Raw genomic sequence first — 15,365 nt, 5'->3', positions numbered from 1 at the left:
AACCCTTCGAGGCTAGTCTCGTCAGCTTTCAATCTAGTGATAACACATCTTTGAAACTCGAGAGATTTTGAAATGTTTTCTATCATTAATGTTGATGTCTATTGTGTGAAATCTGTAGTTTGTTGTCCGACAAGTTAATGTTTCGATTAAATTGTTTATGTAATAATATTTTTTTATTCTATTGACATGCTTAATTTTAATCTTATCAGTGAAATGAAAGTGCATGATGTTAGGAGTAAATAAAATAGCTCTCATTTATAAATCTACTTAGCTGTAAGTGGAATGAACATGAATTAATATTCTCATGCCCATGGAATACAATATGAATTGGAAAGTGAACTCCGCCTGTTTTTCGATGACCAAATTAGACTGATAAAAACAAAATTTTATCATTACGTATGACAAAAACGTCAATTTCCTATTAGAAAATTATTTAAAAAGGATTTTACCTTTTGTACAACGTTGGATGTTTATTTAAAAAAGTACAAGTGGTGTAATTAGTATTAAAGTGGCAATCTTTATGTATGGATATGAACAAAAATAATTATATTTCATAGTATAAAACTATTGTGCTCTGATGCGTTTGATTTGCTGGTTACTATATTCACCTTACTTCACACAAAAATCTTGTCCATCTTTTTCTTTTTTAATATACAAGCACAACAGATCATTAAAGACATCTACCAATTAAATGTATTTCCATAAAACGTTTAGTTGGTAGATATTTGCTATATATAATTAGATAATCTCACTAATGATGACTCATAATAGCTAGAATAAATAACATCAATGTTTTCTACCAAAATTTCCAACGGGCGTATTACATAAAATCCGTTTATTTAGATCAAATGTTTGATGTCTCATGAGTTCAAGAGAGTATTTTTCTACAATATTTTTTAAAATAAAAGAGCGATTTATGCACTTTAAAAAATATCAATATAATGTTTGGTTGATGCATCATGGTGAATGTGCCAGATATGTTGAAAATAATTTTAGTTAATAATTTTATTATATTATGTAAGTCATTAAGTTTAAGTAATTTACAACTTGGCCTGTTGATATATATTATATAATCCTATTAAGACTTTATTTCTGGGATTGTAAAATAAAAGCTAAATATAAACTTTATAGTTTTATTCAAAAAACAATTTTTCCTACAAACTTATTGACTATTTTCATAATTTAATGCTAGTTGTATTCATGGTTGATATATTATCCAGTTATATAAGATACAAAGTTATAAAAGTAAAAGTATTGTATTTTTTAAATGAAACAGCATTTAACGCATAATTCCGACATTTCTTGATATATTGAAGAATTTAATGTAAGGTAAAACTTGATAAATTCATCCCTGTTATGACTCAAAATCAGTATGCTACAACTTACGTTTATGGGTATAGTGCTGTTTTACCAGAGTTATACAATTATTTATTAACTATTTTGCTGTTCCAGGAATTGTTGTAATAAAGAATTTTCAATTGGTATAACAAGGTTTTCACTGCCATCATATGTACGTTTAATTTTAACTAGTTTATGGTCTATAAACTCAGTCAGTTGAGCTCTCAGGGCCATATCTGAACTCACTAGAAACTGTTCTCGACATTTTGAATAGAGATCTTTGAATGGTAAACCTGAAACAATAGTACCAGTTTCTTAATATTCAATACATCTAATGGCGACGGAGGGTTTAATTTGTTTATTTGGGTAGTATTTAGTATACTTATACCACGCTGGCTTAGTACGGTATTTTATTTCAAGGTCTTGGTTGAGCGCAACGATGTCTGGTTCTTTCGTAAACGTAAACGAGCTATTTGTATAGATTGGTCTAGTCTAATTACTACAACAATTTTAAAATGAAATTATTTTATTTATTTACAATCATCTCTTATATATTACAACAACAACAAGGGTATAAGATGTCATGCTTCTGTATTTTATAACTTCACTTCCACATCTCTGCCTTTTACTCACAAAGTTATATGCTTGATGGTTGAAATACTTTAATAGGATGTGGAAGATGCAAAACTGCTCGATCCAGATAATATACACCGATTATTATGTCTCTTTTGAGGTCTTTAATAAAATTACCTTGGTAATGGGCTTGTTTCAGATTTTCCAACTGATATCCAATAATTATATTGAAAATGCCTTTAGCATTCGTCGTGAGCGACTGGTAAACGCTACGCAGAGAAGACAATTGAAGTGCGCCGCTTCTGTGCGACATTATTGAGTTCTCGTAGGACGTTTCCTCCGTGTATGGTAAGAAAGTTGTTACGTCCCACCAGGTAAACTTGAATTTGCTTAATTTCGAGTGATCCCACACTAAAATAAAAGTCAAGTTTATTAGTGCATTTAACTGACTGGTCTCAAGAAGTGCGGTCAACAAATAAAAAAAAAATATGACGTCTTTGCACTCGGTTTATTACACCCATCACGTATAAAGGGTGATTAAGTATGAATATAAAACCTTGGCCATCTAAGTATATTTTACTTTTTATTTACGTAATAATTCGAAAATCGACATTTGAAAATTATTATAACATAAGTTTGATATCATAATATGGCGTATTAATATTTAAACAACGGGGTTCTCATAGATATGTCAAATAAAATTGGAACACACCGCCTTACTTCCGATTGTAGCAGGTTCGACTCCTCGCATGATGCATTAATGGGTTTTTTACTGGTTGTTGGAACTAGATAGCCCTACGTAAATTATCCTGGGTTATTATATAAATATATTTTTAAAGAAGACGCAAGAATTGAATTGCTTACGAGAACAGTTTGGCATATTTGACACTTTAACACTGGCTGCTTATGATGATACAGGTATAAGTAGAGATAGAAGGTTTAATGTTGTGTCAACATAAAATAATATTACTTCATGTTTGTACATAACAGAGATCATTGAGTGGGATTATATTTTATCCATGTGGATGAAAAGAAGTGATATATAAATATATAGATTTCATTCAGTCCATTCAGCAGCAAGTGATGCCATAATTACACTACAATAACTCGTTTTCTTGCTGATTCAATGTCTATAAATTAGAATTACTTACATAATGGTGCATTGATATGATCAATTGTCGCAATTGTGTGTACATTTTTTATTTGCGATATATTAGACAACATGGTTTGCGCTTTAGAATTACGCAACATGGTTCCATCAATATTATGAATAATTAGGAACAAATCTGTATCATTCTCTTCAAGTTGCACACTAATTAATTTAACAATATCTCCAATATTTGACGGCACGTGAGTATTTCCTAACAGATCTATGACAATAGTCTCAAGTATATTTTTTATTGTAAGACCTGGAAAGAATCCATTAATAACAATACAAGGGAAATCTTGAAGCTTTTGTATTTGAAACTGGTGAAGTATGGAACATTTTGAACCTATACCATACAATATTATATTAAAGTTTTCACTTAGCACATAGAGCCATTTGTGAAACAGTTGTTCATAAGATTTGTTGAGTTCCATTATTTTTCTTTTGTGTTCATCTGATATTACAGTGTAGTCACCTAAACTTTCATTGAGATTTAGATTTTTCAATCTTGCTAAAGTATGGTCTGAAGTGGTGATCTGTAATATTAAACATTTCCTTTGATTATTTTCTTATATAATGTAATTATAATAATAACCCTAGACAATTCTCATACCACCATAGGGCTCAAACCTAAGCAGAGCTTGTATTATGGGTACTAGATAATAGATAAAAATATTTAAATAGACACAGACTAATACAAACAAATATTTGCATCATGCGAGGAATCAAACCAGCAAACCATGGGAGTAAAGTGGTGTACTAAACTGCTAGATCAACAGGGCTCCCAATGCAAAACACTACAATTTATCTATAAAGCATAGCACTAAATTAGGATGTAATTATGTAAGAATCATACTGATGTACTAGAAGCAATTTTATATTACATTATATAATAATTTCTATAAATTATTTAAACCAAACTAACCTTTTTACTAGAATGCATCAAAAAATAATTGTCTGGTGTAACAATATACTCAGAATCTTTGGATTTGCTTTTATTTGTCTTGTTTTTGACTATTTGTAGTTTGGTGGTGGACTTCTTGGTGTGTTCTTGTTCATCATCAGATGTATACTTTGATGATGAAGAATCTGATCGCTAAAATAAGTAATTAATTTATTCTGTACTTTATATATATAAATACAATGAATACTGCATTTATATTTAAATAACATTTCATTGTACAATTAAGAATGAAAATTATACAATTTTCATATGAAAAACATGAATAATTCTGAATGTTCTCTAAATGATGTGTAAAATTACAGTGGTACACATAGTGTCCTTTGATCTATGTCAGTAAAAAATACTTTTGTATACACCTATAATGTACTTGTAGTAATTCATGCAGTTAATTTAATTAAATGGATAATATAATTGTTTCACCCTCTGACATATACAGTTTATATATTTTTAACAGGTTAACAGGGGTATAAAACAAGTGACAATTTTTTATATGAAATGCAAACTATTCAAACTTGAGAAATATTTGAAACTAATGTAATGAAGATATGCATATACATATGGAAAAACTATAGTCATCTATTCTTAATTCTATTAGGAAATTAAATACCTCATTGTCACTTTCTTCCGGCACAAAGTCACTACTGCTGCCAGAGAAATCACTGTCACCACTATCACTATCTACTTCTTGAATTATCCCTAAAAGTTTAATAAATTAATATAAATAAAAGATACATATAGTGCTATGGTCTTCTTAATCGTTCCCTCACTGCTGAGGATCGCAACTCTATCTTATCCTGTCGACCAGCTGTCGCCATCAGTTGCGCTCAGACGCCTGGTGTATTGTGGCGCTGACAGTAATCAAGGTCAAAGACCTCAAGGTCTTTTATCCTCTATTTTTCTTGTTACCATTAGTCTCTCCATATTGTCCACACTCCTCCGTCCAATGAGTCCGAAGTATTGCGCAATTTGTTGCAGACAAGTAGAAGATAGACGACGAAGATAGTCCTATGTAATAACGTAATAAAAGACCTGGACAATTCACACAATGCTATCTAGTCTCAAGGTCAGCGAAGCTTGTGTTATTGGTATCAGACAACTTATATACATATTTTTTAAATACACATAATATAGATCGGCCATGCATTGCTGTGGCTAAGGTTAATCATATTGCAACTATAAATTCAGATGTAAGCTAAGTATCCTATCTTTTAAATTTGATCAAATTGCACACACTGTGCACATCAAATTTACAATTGGTTCATTAGTTAAGGAGTCCACCACAGACAAACAATGTGACACATAATTTTTATATATAAAGATATACATAGTAAATACCCAGACCAACACATTACTCATGAGTACAAATGTTTGTACTGTGCAAAGAATCAAACCTGTGACCATAGGAAGTAAAGAAATGTGTAAAACCGCTAGACCACATGAGACTTTCAAATACTTGTTATTTTCACTACTGTTTTCTTTTGAAAAGAAACATGAATCATTCTAGGAATTGCAAACTGTAAAAGGCATTACAATGTATATCATCTTTATGCCAATCATATAGGAGATGGTTACCATTTTCCATCAGATATATTATTAAAATTTTATTTGTCATATAATTATAATTTTAAATATATTTCAAGTTTAATTAATTTGGTTTGTTTACATATAGTCCCAAGTGAATAAAAGCCTCCTCCAACATACTCCATGATTTTAGATTAATATTAACACCATTTCAAATAAAAATTCAAGTAATTCAACACATTTATAGACTTATGTGGACAACTAATTATATGAATAACTAAACCCTTACTTTTTTTTATTAGATCCTTCACTTGTTTTGGTGTTGCATCACTATTTTTACCCAATGGACTGTTGAGAGCTCTTGTAAGAACATTTTTCTTTGGTGTTTTTGCAGAAGAGTCCACCTTCGGTGAATTACTTATAGCTGCTTTAACTTTGTTTTGCAAATCTTGCTTAGTGTGCCGAGATTTAAATTTGAATATATCTTGACCCTCCACATCATCATTACTGAATAATGCTGTAATTATTAGGATTTATTAGAGGCAAATAAATATAGAGACATATGAAACCATATTTGTGTGATAGGATAAACACCAGATACACTGTAATAAGTAAAAATACAAAGTATGTGAATAACAATAACTATATATGTAACCATTAACAATATAAATAATGTATAATTAACATAGGGTGTGTGTATAGTTTGCTTAAGTAGCAAACCACTAATTTTCTGGTCCATTTTAATTTTATCATAGGGAAATAAGAGAACTTGTATGGCGATAAAAAATATAGGAAAAATTCCTATTGTTAATAGGAATTTAATAACTACATGATTAAGGATCACCAATCAAATGTTGCATACTTGTGATTTTTATTATTCTATGGCATTACCACCACAATCTGAATTATGTATAAAATATACATTTTAATCATTGGTATTTGCTGACCTGAACAATTTATACAAATAATAATGATTACTACTAATTTATAATCTTGATTAGCTAACCTGTTGGTTTCTGTAAACAAGATCCTTCTTCTAATTCTTCAATCTCTTCATCTGAACTCGAAATATTCATCAAAATCCTACGCTTTGTAGGCGACAAGTCCAAAAAATCTCCATATTTCTTTGGTTTCGTCCTATTTCTAAGACCTCTCCTACTTGGAGGATTCATATTTTCATCTGTGTTGTCTGCAAAATAGTTAAAATGCGAGGTTTTGTTGAAAAATCCCTAACAGTATGACCTTCTAGCCTAAATAAATTAAAAGGTTTGTGCTTGTAGATAAAATTATTTCCAACAGAATGTGTAAATTAAATGTCACAAAAAAAGATAATGGTGATCGTAATTTTATGGGTAAAAGTTTATTTAATCATATTATAATAAAAATCGTGTAGTTGCGAAAATAATACATTTTCACACTCACCAGCTGTAGGCTTTCCAGAAGTAGAAAAACGAAGTTGTAAGCTCTGGCTCATGTTTTTGTAAATTATACTTGAATCATTAGCTCAGTGTTATTTTATTAGGTTTAATATTTATGTGACGTTTTGATCCTAAAAGTAAATAATATTATCTAATAGTTGTAATAAACTTAATAAAGACTCGACAAACAAAATTCAAACCTAAATACTTTTTTCTTAATTTTACTTTAATAATTATTTTTATGTCTCTGGATGCTAGGCTGAGTTGCCAACCTTTAAACTTTTTATTTCGTACAACGAAGTCAAAAAAACTGTTCTACGTAAGGTAAAGTTGTAAAGGAGAGGAAGTATCTCACAAATAGCGATAAATTAAAGTTGCTCTACACTAAATTTTAAACGATACTTCAAATATACGACAATCAAGTAAACCAGGATAGTAGCCTTATTTATATACATTTTCTTATACATCAATTGTAAATAAATGTAATGTCGTTAATCGTGTGATATTTATCTCTAAAAAGTCTTCAATTTTAAGAGTAAAATTTATTAAGAATTCTCTATTTAATGAGATAAAACTATATAAGTACAAATAATTTAAAGGAAGTAGGACTAGAACTACTTGCTAATAATAACAGAACTTTTTAACTATTGTGTATAGTTCTGTCCACTATCAACTCTTAAATTCATATTATATTTTTTGCTACTCTTGCAGCGTTCCAAAGGAAATTGAAAATATTTGTTTACCGCTTACAGTTGTCGAAGATATTATTAATTGGCATAAGCCTATTTATTTATTTAGTTCAAGTCAATACGGGGACGATTACCATCGGTTTACACTCCATCGGGTGGCCTATCAGCTTATTGGCCATTCGTTACTTGCAACTGTTTCAAGCCTTTCAACAACTTTTTCCCATAAAAGTGGTATCTTTTAGAGAAATTAATGATTATGTAGGCTAGTTTGCATAATATAATCGTCAATTTCTCTATAGTGCATTTTAATGAGATTACCATTTTGTTCGCTTTTAAAAAGTGACATGTGGCACCTGTAATGATATCTGAAGAAAAGCAATATCGACCAGGAAAGATTTTTTTTCATAAAATGTATTATTTTACATTACATATACAGGTGCGATTCAACGCAGATGCAAAAGTTTGCATAGCTTGAGATAGATTAACATGATGTTGTGTGGCAGTTTGTAGGATAAGTTTTCTACTAATGATAACTAATATTACATAATATATATAAATAAATAATATATATATATATATATATATATATATATATATATATATATATAATAATATAATATATTAAATAATATTGATATGGGGTAGTTCATGAAGAGACAAAGTAAATTAGAAACATTAATTACATCACTTCGTTTATTTGCTCAACTTACTGACAATTTTTGAAAAATCACAGTTATTTTTGACAATCGTTTTGTATCTATTATGACAATAACAGCTGTCAGCTATTTAAATGGGTAATGGGTACAAAATTTTATTTATTAAACATTTAATAATTATTGGCCACAGTACACTTTATTCAATATTATGTAGTTATTACATATCTTTAATTAATACATGGATAGTAAAATATTTAATTTAATAGCATCGAATGAAGAAATACAAAGTAAGAAAATAATTAAAAAATTCATTGACATTCAAGTAGATTGACAATAGAAAAGATTTTGTATAATATTTTAAAATGTAAACTTATTTTTCAAGTGAGCAATAATGAACGGCGAATCATGATGTCGTGTTGACAATGCAATGTACAATCAACGAAGCGAAACCAACGACAACATAGTGTTTAAATTTAATTAAATCGGCTATTTACATATGAAAACAAAACAAAGCATGTGTTTAACCTATGGAAATTAAAAAAAAAAATGATCACAATATGCCATTGGAATAACATCCTAGATTACTTTAAAAAATTAATGGTGTCGTCTGTGATACCACTTATGATTTAGTACTTAGAAATATTTTAATGGTGGGATCGTAGCTCATCTATATACAATACCAACAAGTTCAAATAGACTTATTACAATCACTCGAGTCACCTACAACTTCTAAATGTAACATGGCTTGGACAAACTGCTCCCAAATGCAATCAATACAGTTATGCATGTGGCCATTTGGCAATAATTTGTACAAAACTATGTTACATACAATACACAGATTTATTGCATTCACTTACTGTAACTACTCTGAAATATGTTCAAAAGTGCTACCTTTATACCTCTAACGAGAATCATTCAAATAAACCAATCAACTTCTATGGTAATGAGAAACACCAATAATTTAAATATAAACATTGCACTCTGGCATACAATGACTTTAAATAAACAATTTTTACCATCACATTAATTTTATGACTTATATCATTACATTAGCCAATTTTTAGCAATCATTTACATAATTGCATGACATGGATAACTGTTTGTAGATGTAGACCTGAGCTTCATATATAATACATAGTAATAATTTACATTAAACGTAACTGCAAGAGAATGTCCACAAAAACGACATACATAAAATATTTTACTCCAAGCCTATCTTCGAAAACTACATCAACGCGCAAAAAGCGTCCAGCGTATTTCATCTTTACAATAAATGCGGCACATTAAACGACCGCGAGAGACAAAATAAAAACATTAGGATCGAATATCGTCTTGAGATCAATCATAGTAAACGAAAGGGTGAATCCGCGGATCCACAACTAATTATACGAACACACCCACCGGCCACTCTCACTCCGAATCTCACTGATTATGGTACACGTAAACTCTAACAATAATATTACAGATTGCAGCCTTGTCGTAGAATAGAATAATATACGGGCGTAGGTGAGGGGAGTAACGCGCAGTAGGTCAGCCGGCGTAGAATTCGAATATGTGTGTGCCGCGTGGCGTGTCTTTGGTATAGACACAGAGGATAACAATTGTATATACAGAACGAAAGCCTTTCAACCAGTGTTTTATTCTAATAAGTTTTGTCCATTGCAGGGAAACACGATAATATTCATGAATGCTATGGATATCATTGATTAAATCCTGGAGTGGTAATTCACAATATTATTAATGTTTCCATTTAACAAATAAAACTTTTCATATTAAACTAATGTTAAAGCTTACTCTCTGTATATCATAAACATAGGTGGAGAGCTAAATAACTCAAATTTTGTCATTTCCACATAGTCGCGATTTATTGTGTTTTTTCTTCATTTATTTGTCACGTTGTTATTGGGAATAATGTACTTGATAACTTATCAGCATCGAAACTACCTTCTGGTAATTAATTACAACAAATAAAAAGAGTAAAAATAGTAAATCGCGAATGCCACAGGATTTGAGTTATTGATATCTCTACCGACGCTGATAATCTATGTAGTCCTCTGTGGTATAGAGGCGGGTAGCATGCGTCTCGCCGGAACACTAGGCCTGTTTAACGCGTTTGCGCGGCGGCCCGATTGGCGGGATTTGCTGCTGTTGCGTGGCGAGCGCGCGGAACGCCTCCGCGATGAGATGCGGATGCGACGAGATCATATTCTTCCAGCCCGCCGTATCCATTACGTCCGTCGCGTGACTCCTGGAAAATAAATAGTGCACACTCAGTGATATTGTCAAAAAAATAATCATTACATGTTTGTAATTGTAAATAAAAGCAAATCTGGGATCTTCATATATGTAATTGAAATAAAATAAAGCTGGTGTTTAATTGTTTTATATAGGTTGGGTTTTCATATTTTTTTTTGGTGTTTGGGCTATTGTCAGGAGCTTGGATCTGTAGCACTGCGATCTATATACATGATGTATTGTGCTCAGCCTTTTTCATAGTTCGCTAGTTAGACACGTCAGGGACAAGAATTGAAAGATATTCTTAGAACCTATTGCTTTTATCTCCTCAAATTAAAAGTGTAAACTATCCAAAGCAGATATTTAGGCGTTTCCTCTTAAGCTTAGCAAAATCTGCAGATTTTTGTTGTGCACAGGCCTGGGTTTCTCATATATTTCATTGATGCAAAATACTATAAAATATGATCTAAACCTAAATGTTTGTACAGACAATAAGGAAATTGAGTATTAGTCTTTTCCAGTTGCAATATAATTGGATTATGAGGACAATAGCTAGTTGTACATAATTACAGTTGTTCGATAGAAGGATGTAACTGTCATCTATATGAGTAGGTACGGCAATGCAAGGTGAAACGCAGTACTGCTTAAGTACGTGAGATATATATAGATAGTGTTCTAATATTTATTTTATTTTGGGAAATAAAAGGTTATTTACAAGTAAATTCACATAGGCAGTCTTGTTGTCATTTTATATATAATTGTTGATATTTTTATATTTATATAATTGTTACTTACGTATTAATAAAGTCAATAGTCTGTGCTTTGAGCTGATCTGCTGAGTGAAGGTCTGCTAATATGAGCGTATCTGCCGCCGTCTCGACCGACAGACTCAAGCAAAGTGCTTCCTCACACATTACTTTTAACCTATCTAGCGCGTACTGAAATAAAAAAAGTTAGCTGATTAGACTCACTTTGACGAGAAGAATATAATAAAGTGTTTCTCTGCCAATTTGTATAATATTATGTGGTGGAAAGGCCGAATCAATTAATTTATTATACGAATTATATACATTAGAAAGTAAATTTATTTGGTTCACTTTCACGCCTTAACACACGTTTATTAACTTATCGTAGTTGGTATCAACACATACGATTACACGACGAATCTGTTTTTCTGGATTGTTTCGTATCAAGAATAAATATTTAAAGGAACGCCCCGTTCCACTGAATTCGAATATATAGATGATACAATATTTTAAGAGTGTGAGATGTCGTGAAATAGACATATGTCGATGAAAATAGAATAAAAGCTAAGTAATAAGCAATAAAAATCTGCTGGCTTGTAAAAGTAGAGATGAATATAAGAAAACGGAAGGAATTAATTTAGAATCTCAGTTTTTCGATTTCTATTTTACGGATTCATTCTACAAAATAGTATTAATTTGAAGACATATATACACACCTTATCCGCTGCAGCTAGTAAGTCATCAGCCATTTTGTCGAGGTTAGGCGCGCGGCCAGTGTAAATAAAGCGCAGCATCTCCCGTAATACTTCATGGTCCACGTCAGTAATGTCCACCCTATTGCGTTTACGCTCCTCCATTTCGTGTTCAAACATGGCCGCAAAAACAGGACTCCGCGCTGAAATTTAAAAACATAAGGATAATGAATATTTATTTTTTTTTTAAATAGAAAAATAATATTAGATCCTTACGATAAAATAACAAGGTTAGATCACTTGTGACACAAAACATTAATAATTGTAGTATATATGTAAGACTGCAGTGTCTACAACAACGATACATCATAGTATTTAGTAAAATAATTATTGGATTCTATTCAATTATTAAAAAAGCATTTGTTAATGTTTATTAATGCCTCCATACATAATTCATGCACATATCTCCATTTTTATATTATTTTATTATTTTTTTATTGGATTACATTTCTTTTTACATTCAATGTAATCCAATAAAAAAAAGTACCTATAGAAATAGAAGCAGATAAAATAAAGAGATAAAAGTCATGCACACAGTTTCTTTTGCTTTTACTTTTGTAACGAAATTGTGTTAACAATCCTATATTCAGCCGATAATATTGACGTGGGTATGGCACGCGAAAATAGTTTTTGAACTAAAACAGAAACATTCTGACCTCTGTCAGAACGCACTCTCCGCATACATATTGTATAAAGAAAGATACCAGTATTGTAATTATACCCTTTACGACTGACAATACATTCAGATTGTAGAAAAAGACTTCTTCAAATGGAAATATCCACACAGCGCTGCTGCTTCATTGCGTATTTTTTAATTATATTTATTAGTGACTGTAAGCGTAGATATGTATGCCTAACTATTCTATAGAAGTACAATGCTTCTAAAGTTAAGGTTTAAACGGTACTACAACTCGCGATTGATAGGACACAAGTCATTGGAATGTAGCTCTTGCAATATATACGATGATGTTAGTAACGTAAGTACAAAAAGTGGATAGAATCGGTCGACATAGAACTACTACAAACTATGCTGACCATTGCTAAGAGGACTCGTTGTAACGCGTATTGCCAAGTAGTATGATATGTCAGAAATGCAAGCTGTGCAGAACTCTAATCATTGAGTTTTTATAGTCATTACAAGATGTAAAAGAAAATCTGTGCTATTCTTATTGAAAACAAGAAGGTTCCTTATTATTAGTCTTTCTTGTAGCATGCACCATTCAATTTCCATTTACTTATTTTTTTATATTAATATTAGATATGTATATTACATATGTGCGTATAATAATAGATATGTACTTATATAGAAGGTAACTATCTTAAAATCTGATTTTATAATTTATGAAATGACTTCATATTAAAGTATTACATTTGAGGCGATGACATGTTTAAAGAGGAAACAGAGTAGATATATTTTATCTTTCAAGCCAATAAGATAAAGTATCAATTTTATCTCAATATACTAAATACTTATATTATATGAAGACAGTTATTAAAAGTATCTTTTATTATAGGTAAAGTTATATACTACATTGTATATTACATCACATATATGTATGGAACTATAGAAATAAAGGAATTTCTATAGTTCCAGCCAAAAGTACGTACTTTTACGTAAAAAGAAAAGATTGGTGATAAGTTAGATTCTGTGGTTTCTGAGTGTTGCCACTGTAAAGCTGTATACTATTTACTAATGCACCAAGTTATTTACGTCTCTAACACATTATCACATATATAATTTTTTACTCATATAATACATAGTTCAGCTACTTCTAGTACTAAATATGTTGAATGTTTGTGTACATATTACCTATATAACATGAAGAAATCCAAATATCGTCAACGAATATAACTTATTAATACGGTTTATATGGCTTGATAATAAATGGTGGGTTAGTATATAATTTACACATAAACAATAGGTACTCATCTATGCAAGTACCTCCTTTGTTTAAACAACATAGGTATTAAACGACCATTATAAGAGTTATTTTATATTTTCCTGTCCTATAATGATTATGATTATAATATTAATACCAATATCCGTCGAAAATTACAGTAACAATTACAGTTCATGTGTCAGTCATATTTTTATTAATTGTTATATGAGAAACATACCTAACCACTAAACACCTACCTACTCTTAAGCCTTCAAGACGTTGATATAGACTAAGACTTATTTAGTTTAGAAATATCACAAAAGAGGTATGTTGTTATATTGACTGATTAAGACACTGTCACGTTTGCTACAATGTGAGAATGACTTAAATAAATATGCAGAGAAATAAATATCTACCTGCTAAGATAGCTTTATGCGCCTGGAATTCCCTCCCTCCGACCGCTAGTGTGACGTCCGAAAACCTTTCATTGTCGAAGAGAGCTCCTAAGTCATCAGAGAGTCTGCATTCTGGTACTTTAAACTGCATTACATTGCTCTGTCCGCTAATATTGATGCTGTCCGCGACTACTGATACTTCGCAGAATATAGTTAACTTGTCTTCGGGAAGGAGGCCGTTTGCTTCGTCTAATAGGAAATCTCTGGAAAACCAAAAAAATAATGATGTAATTTGGGTAATATAACTAGTATTATAAAAAAAATACTAGGACTTTTCCTGACTTTAAAAGTTAATTTACCTATAGAAAACTATATTATAGGTTAGGAATACGCATTGCATTTTTAAATTTAGAGATCCCTATAAAAATTATTGTTGCAAAGTTGGAGCTAGTTGACTACCTAATATTTTACTATTTTAGTATATGGTTATAAATTTTGTCTGTCTTTCAAACTAAATAGGTTTTCAACAAATTTTTTGGCTATTTATTGTAGTTACAAGTATATTTAATGTAATCATAATGACATTTTATTAAAAATATAAGTCATCTTTATATCACTATATGCAACAGGAAAAATATAGGCAACATTATTATACTATAAAGTCGTATAGGGATATACATGTAATATAAAATATGATAAACTAATACAATAGTCTGAAAACCCATTTCCATATTCCATTATTTGGGTTAAATATATTCTAGTAAACGATAATGATGTGAGCGCGTATCACAAGATACTATATACTGTTTTCAATATATGAAGTGCGATGTACCTAAAACCTACTTTACTTAATGTAAGACCGTGCCGCGCACCTTGAGCCATTAAGAGACATCCAATTATTGGTATCACGTATTTTTATTATGTAACATATAACCCTTGTCTAACCGTCGGAGCGGAATGTTTTCGTATGTTTGTATTATATGTATATGTAACTAATATAACATAATTTCTTGTTCAGTTCAATTTGATCATTTTTTTCACGTAACACTTT

The 15,365-nt window shown here is 30.6% G+C and overlaps 3 protein-coding genes across 7 annotated transcripts in view; all 3 read right to left on the bottom strand.

The window, feature by feature from the left end:
* The window catches only part of LOC131847263 (guanine nucleotide-binding protein G(q) subunit alpha), a 206,907-nt gene that overhangs the window by 55,203 nt on the left and 136,339 nt on the right, over positions 1–15,365 (bottom strand). The window lies entirely within an intron of this gene.
* Positions 778–7,169, bottom strand: LOC131847260 (origin recognition complex subunit 2). The gene is made up of 8 exons (XM_059196784.1): positions 6,966–7,169; positions 6,550–6,732; positions 5,833–6,060; positions 4,630–4,718; positions 3,984–4,154; positions 3,063–3,594; positions 2,089–2,322; positions 778–1,631 (listed from the first exon to the last, which is right to left on the bottom strand). The coding sequence occupies exons 1-8, from the start codon at positions 7,015–7,017 to the stop codon at positions 1,432–1,434; spliced, it is 1,689 nt and encodes a 562-aa protein (XP_059052767.1). The 5' UTR covers positions 7,018–7,169; the 3' UTR covers positions 778–1,431.
* Positions 10,009–15,365, bottom strand: part of LOC131847262 (protein roadkill) — a 56,089-nt gene continuing 50,732 nt past the window's right edge. For all 5 annotated transcript variants that reach the window (XM_059196789.1, XM_059196788.1, XM_059196785.1 and 2 more), the window contains 4 exons: positions 14,336–14,577; positions 12,004–12,182; positions 11,337–11,479; positions 10,009–10,554 (listed from right to left, as the gene is read on the bottom strand). In XM_059196789.1, coding sequence (XP_059052772.1) covers positions 10,401–10,554; positions 11,337–11,479; positions 12,004–12,182; positions 14,336–14,577 — 718 coding nt within the window. In that variant the 3' untranslated portion in view covers positions 10,009–10,400. The remainder of the gene's footprint in view (positions 10,555–11,336; positions 11,480–12,003; positions 12,183–14,335; positions 14,578–15,365) is intronic.

The sequence above is a fragment of the Achroia grisella genome, unplaced genomic scaffold (assembly GCF_030625045.1).
Source record: "Achroia grisella isolate CSIRO2021 unplaced genomic scaffold, CSIRO_AGI_Agris_v1 utg517, whole genome shotgun sequence".
Taxonomy (NCBI): domain Eukaryota; kingdom Metazoa; phylum Arthropoda; class Insecta; order Lepidoptera; family Pyralidae; genus Achroia; species Achroia grisella.
The sequence above is the reverse complement of the archived record's forward strand: the minus strand, read 5'-3'. Positions and strand labels throughout refer to the sequence as shown.